This window comes from Ctenopharyngodon idella, chromosome 8, assembly GCF_019924925.1.
Source record: "Ctenopharyngodon idella isolate HZGC_01 chromosome 8, HZGC01, whole genome shotgun sequence".
NCBI classification, from domain to species: domain Eukaryota; kingdom Metazoa; phylum Chordata; class Actinopteri; order Cypriniformes; family Xenocyprididae; genus Ctenopharyngodon; species Ctenopharyngodon idella.
The window spans coordinates 10,958,826-10,971,335 of NC_067227.1; the positions used below are offsets into that span (position 1 = coordinate 10,958,826).

The 12,510-nt window shown below is 35.5% G+C and overlaps 2 protein-coding genes across 2 annotated transcripts; both read right to left on the reverse strand.

The window, feature by feature from the left end:
• Nucleotides 1-260: 260 nt before the first annotated feature.
• LOC127517866 (odorant receptor 131-2-like) lies at nucleotides 261-1,234 on the reverse strand. The gene has a single exon (XM_051904018.1). It carries the CDS (start codon nucleotides 1,232-1,234, stop codon nucleotides 305-307), a length of 930 nt encoding a protein of 309 aa, XP_051759978.1. The 3' UTR covers nucleotides 261-304.
• A 3,703-nt stretch (nucleotides 1,235-4,937) lies between these two features.
• On the reverse strand, nucleotides 4,938-12,492 carry LOC127517921 (fibromodulin-like). Its single transcript, XM_051904133.1, has 4 exons — nucleotides 11,663-12,492; nucleotides 11,427-11,486; nucleotides 7,360-8,312; nucleotides 4,938-7,031 (listed from the first exon to the last, which is right to left on the reverse strand). The coding sequence occupies exons 3-4, from the start codon at nucleotides 8,294-8,296 to the stop codon at nucleotides 6,880-6,882; spliced, it is 1,089 nt and encodes a 362-aa protein (XP_051760093.1). The 5' UTR covers nucleotides 8,297-8,312; nucleotides 11,427-11,486; nucleotides 11,663-12,492; the 3' UTR covers nucleotides 4,938-6,879.
• Between the last annotated feature and the right edge of the window lie 18 nt (nucleotides 12,493-12,510).

A 12,510-nucleotide genomic window follows, 5' to 3' on the forward strand; every position in this document is an offset into this window, starting at 1 on the left:
TGGTTAAAAGAAAAGTTACGTGAGTTAAAGTTACATACAGATCTATTAAATAGATTGAACTCACATTGGGATAATTATGTAAAATTATATTTTTTTACACATGGAAGTATTATTTTGTGAGTCATCTTACATTTGAATACAATTTTAAATTTTGATGATTTGTGGATTTTATACAAAGTAACACTGGTTGAACATTGCTCACTATATAATCTACTACATGTCTATGCTGAAATACACATCATTTACAGATATTTTTTTTGTTTTTTTTGTTTTTTGCAACTGCAGTCAGAGAATTAATATTTTGCTAATCGGAAGGATCAACGGCTCTCTTTTCGGAGCCACACATCAGTGAACTCTTCAAGTACTTCATAAACTTTCGATCCCTCATGCCATATATGAGAGGGCTCAGCAGACGTGGTAAAATGCTGGTGAGAATGAACGTGCAGAAGTAGATTACTGACCGATAGTAAGGAAAGAGAGCCGTTAAGGCCCCATCCAGGACCGTTGTGAACAGGGACAGTGTACAGAGCAGTAACTGGACCCCATGCAGTAAAATGGTTCTCCTTGCCTTCTGTGCTTGAGCTGGTTCTGAAGCAGCTGCTTTAGCAGAGAACAGCACTTTGAAGTAAGTGTAGAAGAGCAGCACCCACACTGAGCACATGTAGCCAATGTTAAAAACAGCGCTGCTTATTATATTGTACTCAAAATTGAACACATTTTGCTGGAGGCACATACGGCTAGTGGTAAAGAAGGAGAGTGGATGAAGAGCCAAAACCACAAACAGGTCCACTATGCCAGGCAGGGCTCCCATCAGCCAGATGATGCCGATCAGGATTTTGGTGTTTTGGACGGTGCATATTCGTGCATGATGTAGAGGGTAGCAGATGGCCACAAAGCGCTCAATAGCCATGCCGGCCAGGTTTAGTGGCGTGTTTTTGTAGACGTTGCTTGCAATGAGGATGAAAATGCAGCAGATAGCAACATTCAAGTTTGGTATTAAGTAAGTTAACACAAACATAATCACACAGATAGACAGTGTAATGATGTCATTGATGATCAGCTGCATGTAGAGGATATAGCGGGGCTCCTGAGTGAAGACAGGATTCTTGAAGATAGTATATAGCAGCAAGCTATTGATAGAATTGATAATGACAGCAAATAAAACCACAGTGAGGTTTTTAAAAACGGCTTCCTCAAAAAAATCTTTGCGTTTGTTAAATTCTGAACTGTTCATTTCACAACTGTAAAGTTTTTTTTGTTTTGTTTTTTTCACCTAAATATCCTGGTAATTAAATATCATATAACTATAATTATAATTTAATAATAATTTAATATGATTCAAGCTATAATTGGGAAACCACTTAAAACAAAAAATGGAGGCCTTGCACAGCTGGCTGATCTGCACATCAAAGATATTGAACGTGTTTCTCTGGAATCTCTATAGTTCCTCTGGATGCACTTAAATGAAATATGGTCTTATATTATTGTTGAGCTATGCAATTTGATTGTTGCCATATTCTCATGTGCTTTACTATAATGTCATCACTGAGTCCCTTAAGTCATAAAAACAAGGACGTTGAAGCAAACAACACTCAAGTTAAAAACAAATTAACCTTTTGGTTATTTTTAATCTTAATCAGGTGACTGTCTACTGGAGGACCAGGAAAAAAAAAAAAAAAAAAAGTATTGTTAATGGGATACGTTAAACTGAGAAAGCTACTGTAAGATATTGGAACTTTTATGATGTTTTTTTTCTTCTCAAAAGAAAATAAAGCTGCAGTACAGATTTTTGGGTTAAAAAAAAAAATAACAAAAATAATACATTTTTGTTGAGCAATACCTAAAAAAAATCAAAACTGCCTCTGTCTTACTCTGATTCACAAAGGGAAGCTTTGTGAACCGGATTTATAATTTGAGCTCTAGGGTCAGATTTCACGGGAAATGTCAGTTTAACATCATTTATCTTTGCATGGTTACGTCACATCCGTAAACAGAGAAGATGGTCAAACTAACAGAGTGGTGCAGGAATGACGTCAGAACACGCAAGACTAACTTCGTCCACTCTCCTTCAAAGCATTTTAAACCAACCCAGATGGTCTTTTCTCACTCAAAGAGTAACAGTGTAAGGGACATTCATGTTCCATGTTTTGTCTTTTGTTGTGATCAGTGAATGAACACTCAACACATGCGCTCTTGTCTCGTGTTTTTGTTGATCGCCTGATCTGTGTTCATTTGTCAGCTGTTCTTGTGTTATGTTCTGTGTAGCACGCAGCTCATGTTTTTCATCGGCTGCATGATTTCATGTTGTTGTGTTTTTGTGTGGACACAGTCAGAGCTCTTATTGGCTGCGTGTTTGTCATGTTTTGTGTGAGTATTTTATGAATAATACCAGCAACACTTGTGAAGTGGAGATGTTTTATGTGAACACATGGCTTTGTTTTGTTTGTTTCTATGTGCCATGTGCTCCCCTGTCTATTGTCTTTACTCCGCCCTTCTTGTTACCTGTTTATTGGTTAATTTACCCCATCTGTCCTCCCTCGGTACCTCCTCATTTCCTTCCCTATTTATCCCTTGTATATTTTTGCCAGTTTGGGCCTCTAAATAAAATGGTTGTTTTTTTCCTCCTCAAGTATGAGCTATCTATTCTTGTATCATACTGAATGAGAAGAAATTTGTGTGTATATATATTGCATCAATATTATATATGTAAGGTTTAATCCGTGGCTAGCTGTGCATTAAATAGGGATGTGCAGGGGTGGTTGCCTCCACAAAGTGCATTAAAATCATTTAATGCACAGCTAGCTGTGGATTATCCTGCTTATACCATGGTCATTTACCAGCATTGACAACTTAAAACTGTTATTGATGTTTGCAGCACAATATTTGACCGTTTTCATCAGTTACGGCTCATTAGATCTAGCATTCTGCCTGCTTTGAATCAGGCAAGTAGTGCGTAAACTGACTTGGAACTACCTGTGCATTAAACAGTTTTATACAACAGTTCTTTCTGGTTCTGATTGGCTGATAGCCATGCAATATTCTAGTGATAACAGCACTCCTACCTTTTTACCGTTTGTATCACTCCGCTTGAAGCGACTGTCATGGCGGCCGAGCAATTCCACCATATTTTTTTGCGAATACTACACTTGTTGTACCATGAACTGTAGTTTTAAGAGTTTTTTTTTTTTGGGCGAGAATGTAGTTGTTTAGACCTTAAAATACGTGACTCATATTTAATCATAGCGCATATTTTACAATTTGTTTAGACTTTTTCAGAGATGCGAGCTCCAGGATCATCAGCGGCCGTTCAGGGGTTGTGTACACGCCGAGAACAGCTTCATCTTGGTTAGTGCTTCGAGGATTTGCCGCTGTGTCTTATTTTGGGTACATAAAATGGGCAATCTTTGGTCTTATTAATCTATTACTTGTTCCAGAGCAAATCGAATTGTACTATGTTAAATTTGATAATTTAATATCAAGGCTGTATTTAACTTAGATCCTCTATATAGCATAGCACATTGGCTACACTAGACGGGAAATATCAGACGAAGACTCTTCTCCACTCTTCGTAAGCAATAAGGTAAGAGAGGCTGTGCTGTATCGTGAATCCGCTCCGCTTCACATCGTGCCCAACAACGCCCTTCAGCCGTGACTTATTCACGATACAGCACTAGCATCAAGTACCTTATTGCTTTTATAAAATGGTTACCACACAATACAAATATTAAAGCCAGAAATATGTATCAATGCAACTTTCATGAGGTAAACTTTTTCTAAAAGCCTTCCTTCCACCAGAAAAAATAGTCCCTTACCGTGAACAGCAACAGAAGTTACATTATCACACCATTAGATGGCAGCAAAGACTGTCTAAATGAGTGTGTCAGTCAGTAGCGAAGACTTTTATTTTGAAAAGACTGAATTGTTGTGAACACGGAACAAAACTCACAAATGCTTTGACTAGCGCTATTAGTCATGTGAAAACCCCTTAAATGTTAAAAGGACAAGATAATACATAGGATATTTAAACAGATTTTTTATTATGAACATAGGACTGACCTGAAAGAAAATGCTAAATCTGAATGCAGGTAATAAACTCGCTCACTCAATCTTTTTCTCACAACACTCTTCTACATAATACAGTGAGCTTCAATGAACAATATCAATTGAGAATATGCAGTTTACGTTGCTAAGAGTAGTTGCTGAGGGTGTTGTGTAGTGATACACAGAACCGTTGAGTGAAGTGGTCATTTTTTTTTTCAAACATCAGATCTTTATGTACCTTTGCATTGCAAAGAAGTTGAGATCTCCAAACTGCGTGTGGCACTTCACGATGGAGGTGGGGAGGGTTTATGAGGATTGACTGACAGTTTGAGGATCCAATGGAGTTACAAGGTTTTGTCACAAGCTCTTTAAAATCCTTTTCATTCGTTAAATATTTGTAAAACCCACATACAGGCGTAAAGGGTGACCAATAACTAAATTAGGAAATACAGTTACGTGGTTTCTGCCTGACACTGACGATATATGCTTAACTGTGTTGAATTCGTGGCGGAAGGAAGTAGTTCTGCACGAAAGAGGATTTTTAGAGACACTCCATTGTTGTTGTTTTTTTTTATTTACACACTTGTGCCGTCGAACTGTTGCATAAACGCAATAGCACACTCGTAGCTGTGCGATATTGGCTGTATATCAGCACGGCTGTGATTCGGCCATAGCCAATCTATGGCCAAATCACAGCCGTGCTAATATACAGCCAATATCGCACAGCTACTCGTGTGATATTGCTTATTTATTGCACACCTTTCAGCCAATCAGAATCGAGAATTCAGACAGACCATGGTATAAATATATACATTTATCTGCTCTTGTGATGTATATGAAAGTCAGAATTACCTTTTAGTTTTTTTTTTTTTTTTCATTTTTTCTCAGTATTCACATTTTTGTACCTGAACATATTTGAATAATTTGTACTCCCCTCAGAGGTTAAACAAACATGTATGAATCAACAAGTATTTTTATTCAACAACATTTATTTCTTTTATGTATGTATGAGCTCTGCACTTTTAGATTTCTTGATATTTATTTAATGCACAATTGCTCAATGTTTGTCAAATTAGAGGTTTAGTAATGGTGGAGAGCAGCTTTCATGTCATACACAGTTTTTCAGTAATGTCAATAAGTTACACTGACTTTAACTGTTGACTTCAAATCAAATTAAAAAGGTTTATAGGGATTGGGACTGAATGTTTGGGTGAAGTTGCTCTCTTCGGTGTGACTGCTCAGAGACCCCAGAGCAGGACTTAAACTGAATGTTCATGTTCCGCCAGGTTATGTTGACATTTCATCAGCTCCTTTGGGCAGTGTGTGACAAACTCATCTCCAGTAATTAATGTTAACACTGTCCTCGCGGAGCCAGCTCCCCTCAGCTCTCATTGAAGGTCAAGGCTGTTTATTAAAGCTAATGAATATGACTGGGATTAGCACATTCTCAGGGGTAAATGCTAAAGTTCATCTGATTAAAGATAGCTCAAAAAATTCCCAAGCAACAATGCATCACCATAAACATATTTACTGTGACAAGGTGAGGTTTAGAAAATAAATTCCTTTTTTTTTCTTTTTTTTTTAAAGAAAGAAAGAAATCCCCTATTATTTATTTATTATAAATTTTATTGTTATTAGATAAATGGCAATGGCAGTGATGCAAGCTTTGACCAGGTTGTAGTGTAGATAAACTGTTTTGGTCCAGCTAGTCCATAAAGAGCTTCTCAAGGTCTTCATAACATTCTAAGAGGAATTGAATTTCTAAATTTAAACTTTCCTCAGTTTTCACGCACTTATATTTTTGGTCATCCTCATTTAACTTCTCAAATTGTGATCTTAATGCGATTAACTTTCAGGCATATTATCTTGTTCCACTGCCAGAAATCATGACATATAATTACAAAGCAAAGACCCCAAGTTTCACCATTATTTGTACCATGCATTTGCTATTATTTGTACCATGCATTTACTATATTTTAAAATAATAATAAAATAATCATGTCTCTTGCACCCAGTATACAAGTACGCTTGCTTCAAGCAACTACCCAGCTAACAAAATATGTTCTAAGAACGTTTTGCTAACATTGCCTTTGAGTTATGAAAACATTATTTCTGAATGTTCTCTAAACTTTTAAAACGTCCAGTTTTTTTTTTTTTTTTTTTTTTAATTTTATGTTATTTATTTATTTATGGGTTATGCACACAGTAACACAGTGAGGGAACATTCCATTTTATCATTTTTCAAACATTATGGAAATGTTACTTTTGAATGTTCTCTGAAAAAGTAATAACATTTATAAAAAAAAAAAATTAAAAAAAAAAACAGACAAACATGCAACTAAAATGTTTCAGAAAAAAGTTCCATGAACAATGTATAAATAATGTTTTTGTGCTAACATTTTGAGAACATTATTAAACAGATAAGTCTGAACATATGTTCTGTTAACATTATTAGAAGAATGCTTGCTCATAACATTAGCTAAAGTTCTGAGAACGTTCCCTGTTAGCTGGGTAATCATTACATTTTACTGCATACCCATCACACCTACATTTAACATTCCTGTCATTATTGATTGAGAAGTAAAATGGATATAAACAGAACAGAAATTTACATTTAAAAAGGCTTGTTCACACCTAAAGAAATCAAATGACTTTATAATGTTATAATCGTTATCCTAGCCTTTTCTGTTGATATTGGTAGGGTGATTTCTTTATTAAAACACGGCAAAATCACATGACTATCAAATAGATAATACAAATGATACCTAAACTCTTATTTGCAAGATGTTGTCAATGGTCATATGACTGGAGGTTACTGTGGATGACTTGTTGGCAGGCCTACAGGTCGATGTTGGTTGCCAGACGCAGACAGAGTACAGCTTCAGTGGGTATGTCTTGGGCGCTGATTTCATTGGCGTCCAGTCGCAGTACACGCAGATTAGAGTAGTTCTTTGTGTCCACAACTCTGCAAAAACTGCTCACTGAAAATTCTGGGAAATGTAGGGAAAGCAGTATGTTATTGTCTTATCCAAACACAAACAGAGCCTAAATGGGGACATGAATGGTTTGCATTAGAATGACCATGTCAAATACTACAATGCAGGTAAAAACTGTCAGAGCAGTACATTAGTGGGAATGCAGTAGGTTTTCATGAAATGTGTGAAACAAATTATTCTTTTTGGAGACCATCTGTGATATTTTTCAAAACTATTTTTCAAAAAAAATATTTTTTGTAGGTTTCTTCAGGAGAAGATTTGGAAATAAGCCGCTCACATGCCTTATGGTCTTATGTGTAACATTTCCAGGTGTTTTCTGTACCTTTGATTTTGTTGGCCTGGAGATACAGATTCTCCAGACTGGTGCTGATAGTGGGAATCCTCTCCAGCTTGTTGAAGGACAAATCGAGTTCCACAAGTGTGCTGACATTGAAAGCGTTGGCTGGAATTCCCCCATTAGTGAGCTGATTGTGGGACAGCCGTACAAAGCGCAGCTCAGGCCGTTGGCTCAGAAAGTCAGCAGGAATGCTGGATATACGGTTGTACTCAAGGTAGAGTTGGCTCAGCTTTGGTGGGAGACTTTCTGGAATCTTCTTTAGTCGGTTCCCTCGCAAGTCTAACAGAGTCAAGGATAGCAGATCCTCAAGTGCATTACCGAGGTCTTCAATGGCGTTCATTTGGAGATACAGGGCCGTCAGGTTGCTCATTCCACGGAAAGAGTCGACCGGAACTACTGAAATATTGTTGTGATTCATGTGTAGATCTCGTAGGGAACGTGGTAAACCCTGTGGAACACGGCTCAGGTTGTTGTTGTGTAAAAAGAGGCGCTCAAGGTTCGGTAGTTTGGCGAAGACATTTTCACCAATCTTGTCAGAGCTCAGTTTATTGGTGTGCATGCTGATCCAAGCTAAATTTGGAGCATCATCAAAGACGCCATTTGTGATGCTTGTGATCTGGTTATTTTGCAAGTATACATACTCAATATGAGATGGTACGAATGGCACATGCTGTAGCCTGCGGTTGTTGCAGTACATTGCTTTGGGGTAGGTAGAAGGACATTCACACTCCAAAGGGCAGTCCAGCACAGAAGGCTCATCCTCTGTTCTTAGAGAGCCGAAATTGTTATTGTGACTACGGCCATAACCATGACTGTAGGCTCGGTTGCGCAAATAACTCAGCCAGGTCAAAGAGTTGGTCTGTTGTGTCATGGAAAAATTGACAAGCCTTGCCAGCAAAAGCAGAAAAATCCAGCCTCTCATTGTCACTATGAGTTGCCTGTCAGGACACAAATACAAATGCAAATACACTTTCTGAGACCACTAGTGAAAAAAAACTTCATTTTTACATTTTTTTTTAAATAATTAAATTAGTAATTTGTCATTAGAAATGATTCATAATCAATTCATAATTTTTCAATAGAAATTCTTTAAATTATTATCAAATAACAATTATTATTATTTTGTTTAACAATATTTACAATTAAATTATTTTTTTTCATTATAGATTATTCATAATAAATTCAGAATTCTTAATTAAAATTGTTTAAATTATTACCAAATAGTTACCATTATTATTTTTATATTATTTAATTTTATAATTAAATTCGTTTTTTTTTTTCATTAAAAAATGCATATTTTTATATGTAATTCACACTCAATTTATTCGTAATAAATTCATATTTTTTTCAATGCAAATTATTTAAATTATTATCGTTAACAATATTATTACTATAATAATTAATAATTGTTATTATTATTGATGATGATGATGATGATCTTGTTATAGAGCATCTGCTTCAATGAAGAAAGAACATTTGACTGTACAAACAATCACATGATCAGTGTCACATTTTATTTACTTTTTTATTAGTCTATGGACATGAACGATGAAGAACTGTTCAGTGTGATGCTATAAAGTGATCATTTTTTGATGTTCCTTTTTGTCTCTATCTGTTTATGTAATATGTAAATTTTCAAGGCAGCGGCTATTTACACTAAGTGCAAATAGCAACAGATTATATTTACACTAAGTGCAAATAGTGATAAATGCTAATTACGCTAAGTGAAAATAGCATATTTTCTTAGCGATAGATACTATTTACACTAAGTGCAAATAGCTGTAGATGCTATTTACACTAAGTGAAAATAGCAATATATCCTATTTACACTAAGTGACAATAGCAGCATTTTCTTAGCGATATGCTGTTTACACTAGGTGAAAATAACGATAGATTCTATTTACACTATGTAGGCTAAATGTATCAGTTCTTTGCATTAAGAATAAATAGGCTAGTAATTAGATGCTATCTATAGTTTATATTGGCAGATACTATTTGCACCTCAGTATTTTTGTACTTTAACAGGATGCAACAATATCATAGAGTGTAAATGATTATTAAATGGATGCTGTCTTATTGGGAGAATAAAAACCGTCCCTACACCTTCCCCTAACCCTACCCAATAAACAATTTTAATATTATTAAACATTATTTTCATTTTTGTTGAAAGTAAATGGGAGCTCGGCAAAAGGCGGATTCAAACCCGCGTTGATAGCGTTAAAAGCCAGGTCTGCAAGCCTTATGGCCCTTTCACACAGGATTCGGAATGCGCTGCGCTTGCTGCTGGGTTCAGGGTGAAAGGGCCATTACTCATTACTGCCGCGCCACTGAAGACGTTGAATTCCACGCATCTTTTTTTAAAACTTGAGTGGCCCAACCAAACATTAGTGGGTGGAGCTAGTGTAAATAGCTTTTGCCAACAAGGGATGCTATTTGCACTTAGTGTAAATAGACACTCCAAATTTTTTCAATGTAACCCTTTTATATGATGATGGAGATACAATGATGTATTACGTCACCAATTGTGATAATGATGGATCATCACAGTGATTGGTCATGTGTTGATTTTAAATGAGATTGTGTTTGAATAGATTGTTTGTATATGCCTGATTAAGGTCAAGGGACAGAAATGTGGTGAATAAAGCTATTTTGATACGTGTGCAAGTATTGATAGTGTGAGGGATTTTTTCGTTTTTGATTTTTGACTTGTTTTTGGTCTTTTTTCCTACGCACCTATCTATCACCTGCAGGTGTGCGAGGGTAATTGTTGATTGATTGATTAGTGACCCTGAACATTCTTTTTTATTTCGTGTCATAATATTTATTTATTCTAGAATGTTCAGAAGTTTAAAATCCCATCTCTCAGACTTTCGGCCCCACTATATGCAGTCAGTATAGGCACATAACATTTCCTTGTATTTCATATGAACAGTTTCGAAGAACATTATTACAGCTCACAAGCATCAAGGCACAGACATGCATCTTATATCTTCCTGACAATTGTTTCCATATACAAACTATTACAAGAAATCATCATCTTTATTTGCATGTGCTATGTTTTATATCTGTCAGAGCAGAGTTCTAGTTAAAACAGAAATCATGAAATTTCTCTCAGGTCTGGGCAAGTGTGCCACATGTTATCATTTTTTCCTTTGGGGAGAGAAGTGAGTTTTGCCTAAGGGAAGCTTCGGTACAGTTTACAGGATGATTGATAAATCCAGCTCTGGTGCTGGTGACAGATTCACCTCTTGGGGCGATATTAAAAAACACTACAATAATGTACAGTAATATGTCTGCTTACATTCTTGTTTGAACATGCATTGCGGTATTAATTTGGTTTAATGAGGGGGGGTATTGTGTTTATGGATTAAGCATATGTTTATGGATGTGTCTAATTGACTAACTTGTCAGACAAATGGGTCATACTTTATATTTGGTGTCTTTAACTATTATATGTACATCAAACAAAATAATTGCTAGATACAATTTATTTATTGTGTTGTTCATGTTGTATTGCAAAACACAGACACCTTAAAATAAGGGGTAACCGGAAAGGCTCAACAGTGTAATTATTGATTGCAAAAATTAATTACATTCAGGATTTTTTTTTTTTTTTTTTAATGAGTACCATGAAAAAAATTTGAATGTACACAATAAGTGCATTGTATTAAATTATTCATTTAAATGTTAGCACATAGTAATTAAAGACACTTAATATAAAGTGGGACCTATCTTCAAAACCCATGAATAATATCAAAATCATAAAGACATTTTTATGTTGATTAGAAATAACTAGGCTATATTAACTTTTGCTCTCCCATTTTTTTTTTACATTGTTATTACCCTTCAAGTTTAAGTAACTACATTTCAGAGCAGACTAAATTTACTTAAAATGAGAGAAAGATCAAATAAAATACAGTTAAAGTCAAGTGTATATAAACTGCATGGACAAACAAAAATGCAATTATCTTCAGTAAAAAAAAGTACATTTTTATCATAAATGCATTGGCTTTCATGCAACATATCTGCTAAAATAAAGATTAAACACATACCTATGATTGTAGCCTCTGTACTTTTCACTGTCTTTTTGTCTTTTGTGTGTGCTTCAGTCGCTTTGGAATGAGAAAAGTGTAGAAAAGAGGTGGAGAGAGAGTAAATAAAAAATCATGCTGCATGCAAACTTCAAAATAATGAAATGAAATCATCATCCTGGCACATAATGAATGTTTGTATTACACATGCACTCATTTCTGAACACACACACAAGAAAAAAAAACATTAACTGTACCTTGTATAATGTACCTCGTAGAGCCACTTTAATATACACAGTAGATCACATTCCAATAAACGAATACAGTTGCACAGCCCTCCAGTGCAAAGCCAATACAGTGAACCTTTGTCTAATGTCTCACCAACATGTTATGCTGTGTTTTGTGCCTGAGGCTTTGTGAGTATGAGTGCCATGTGTGAGAAGCCAAAACATCTGCATTTTAACAGCCTGGCTTCATAGATTCTGTCAGGACGGGACCCCTACCTTATCATTATCACTACACAGGATGAGCCTTTGTGTGCATGCATTTCTAGGGCATCTGACTTAGTATGATCGGCATGTTTTATCTTTTAAATTACAGTGGTTCTACAGGGTTGCTTATCATTAAACTATACTGTTTACAAATACCTTGTGTAGTTAAAACATGATGAATTTGAGTGATGTCAACATAGACCAACCGGATCTCTTGCAGTTAACTACTGGCTAGCAATCGTAAAGCTAAAACTTTATTATATAACTTACAAAAACAAAACAGGCAAGCCATAAATATCAAAAGGTTCAAAATTAAAAAGCCATTATGGACCACTGCGAGCGTTTTAAATGGTCTTAATGAATGGAAGGTGTTGTTCTTAAGTGCAAATCATTTCCATCACATTAAGAAATGCCCAGAATACTTGGAAATATTTATATAACCATATTAATGTGTTTTTGTTTTTATAAAAGACCATGGTGCATTTATTGTTGTCATGATGGCTGAACAAACATAAAGGGGAAAGTACTCATATGGAGTCAATTAGTCATTCATGTGTCACAAGGGAATGTTTAACCAGCAGTCATTTCTTGAGCTTAATGCAGATTAATTCATA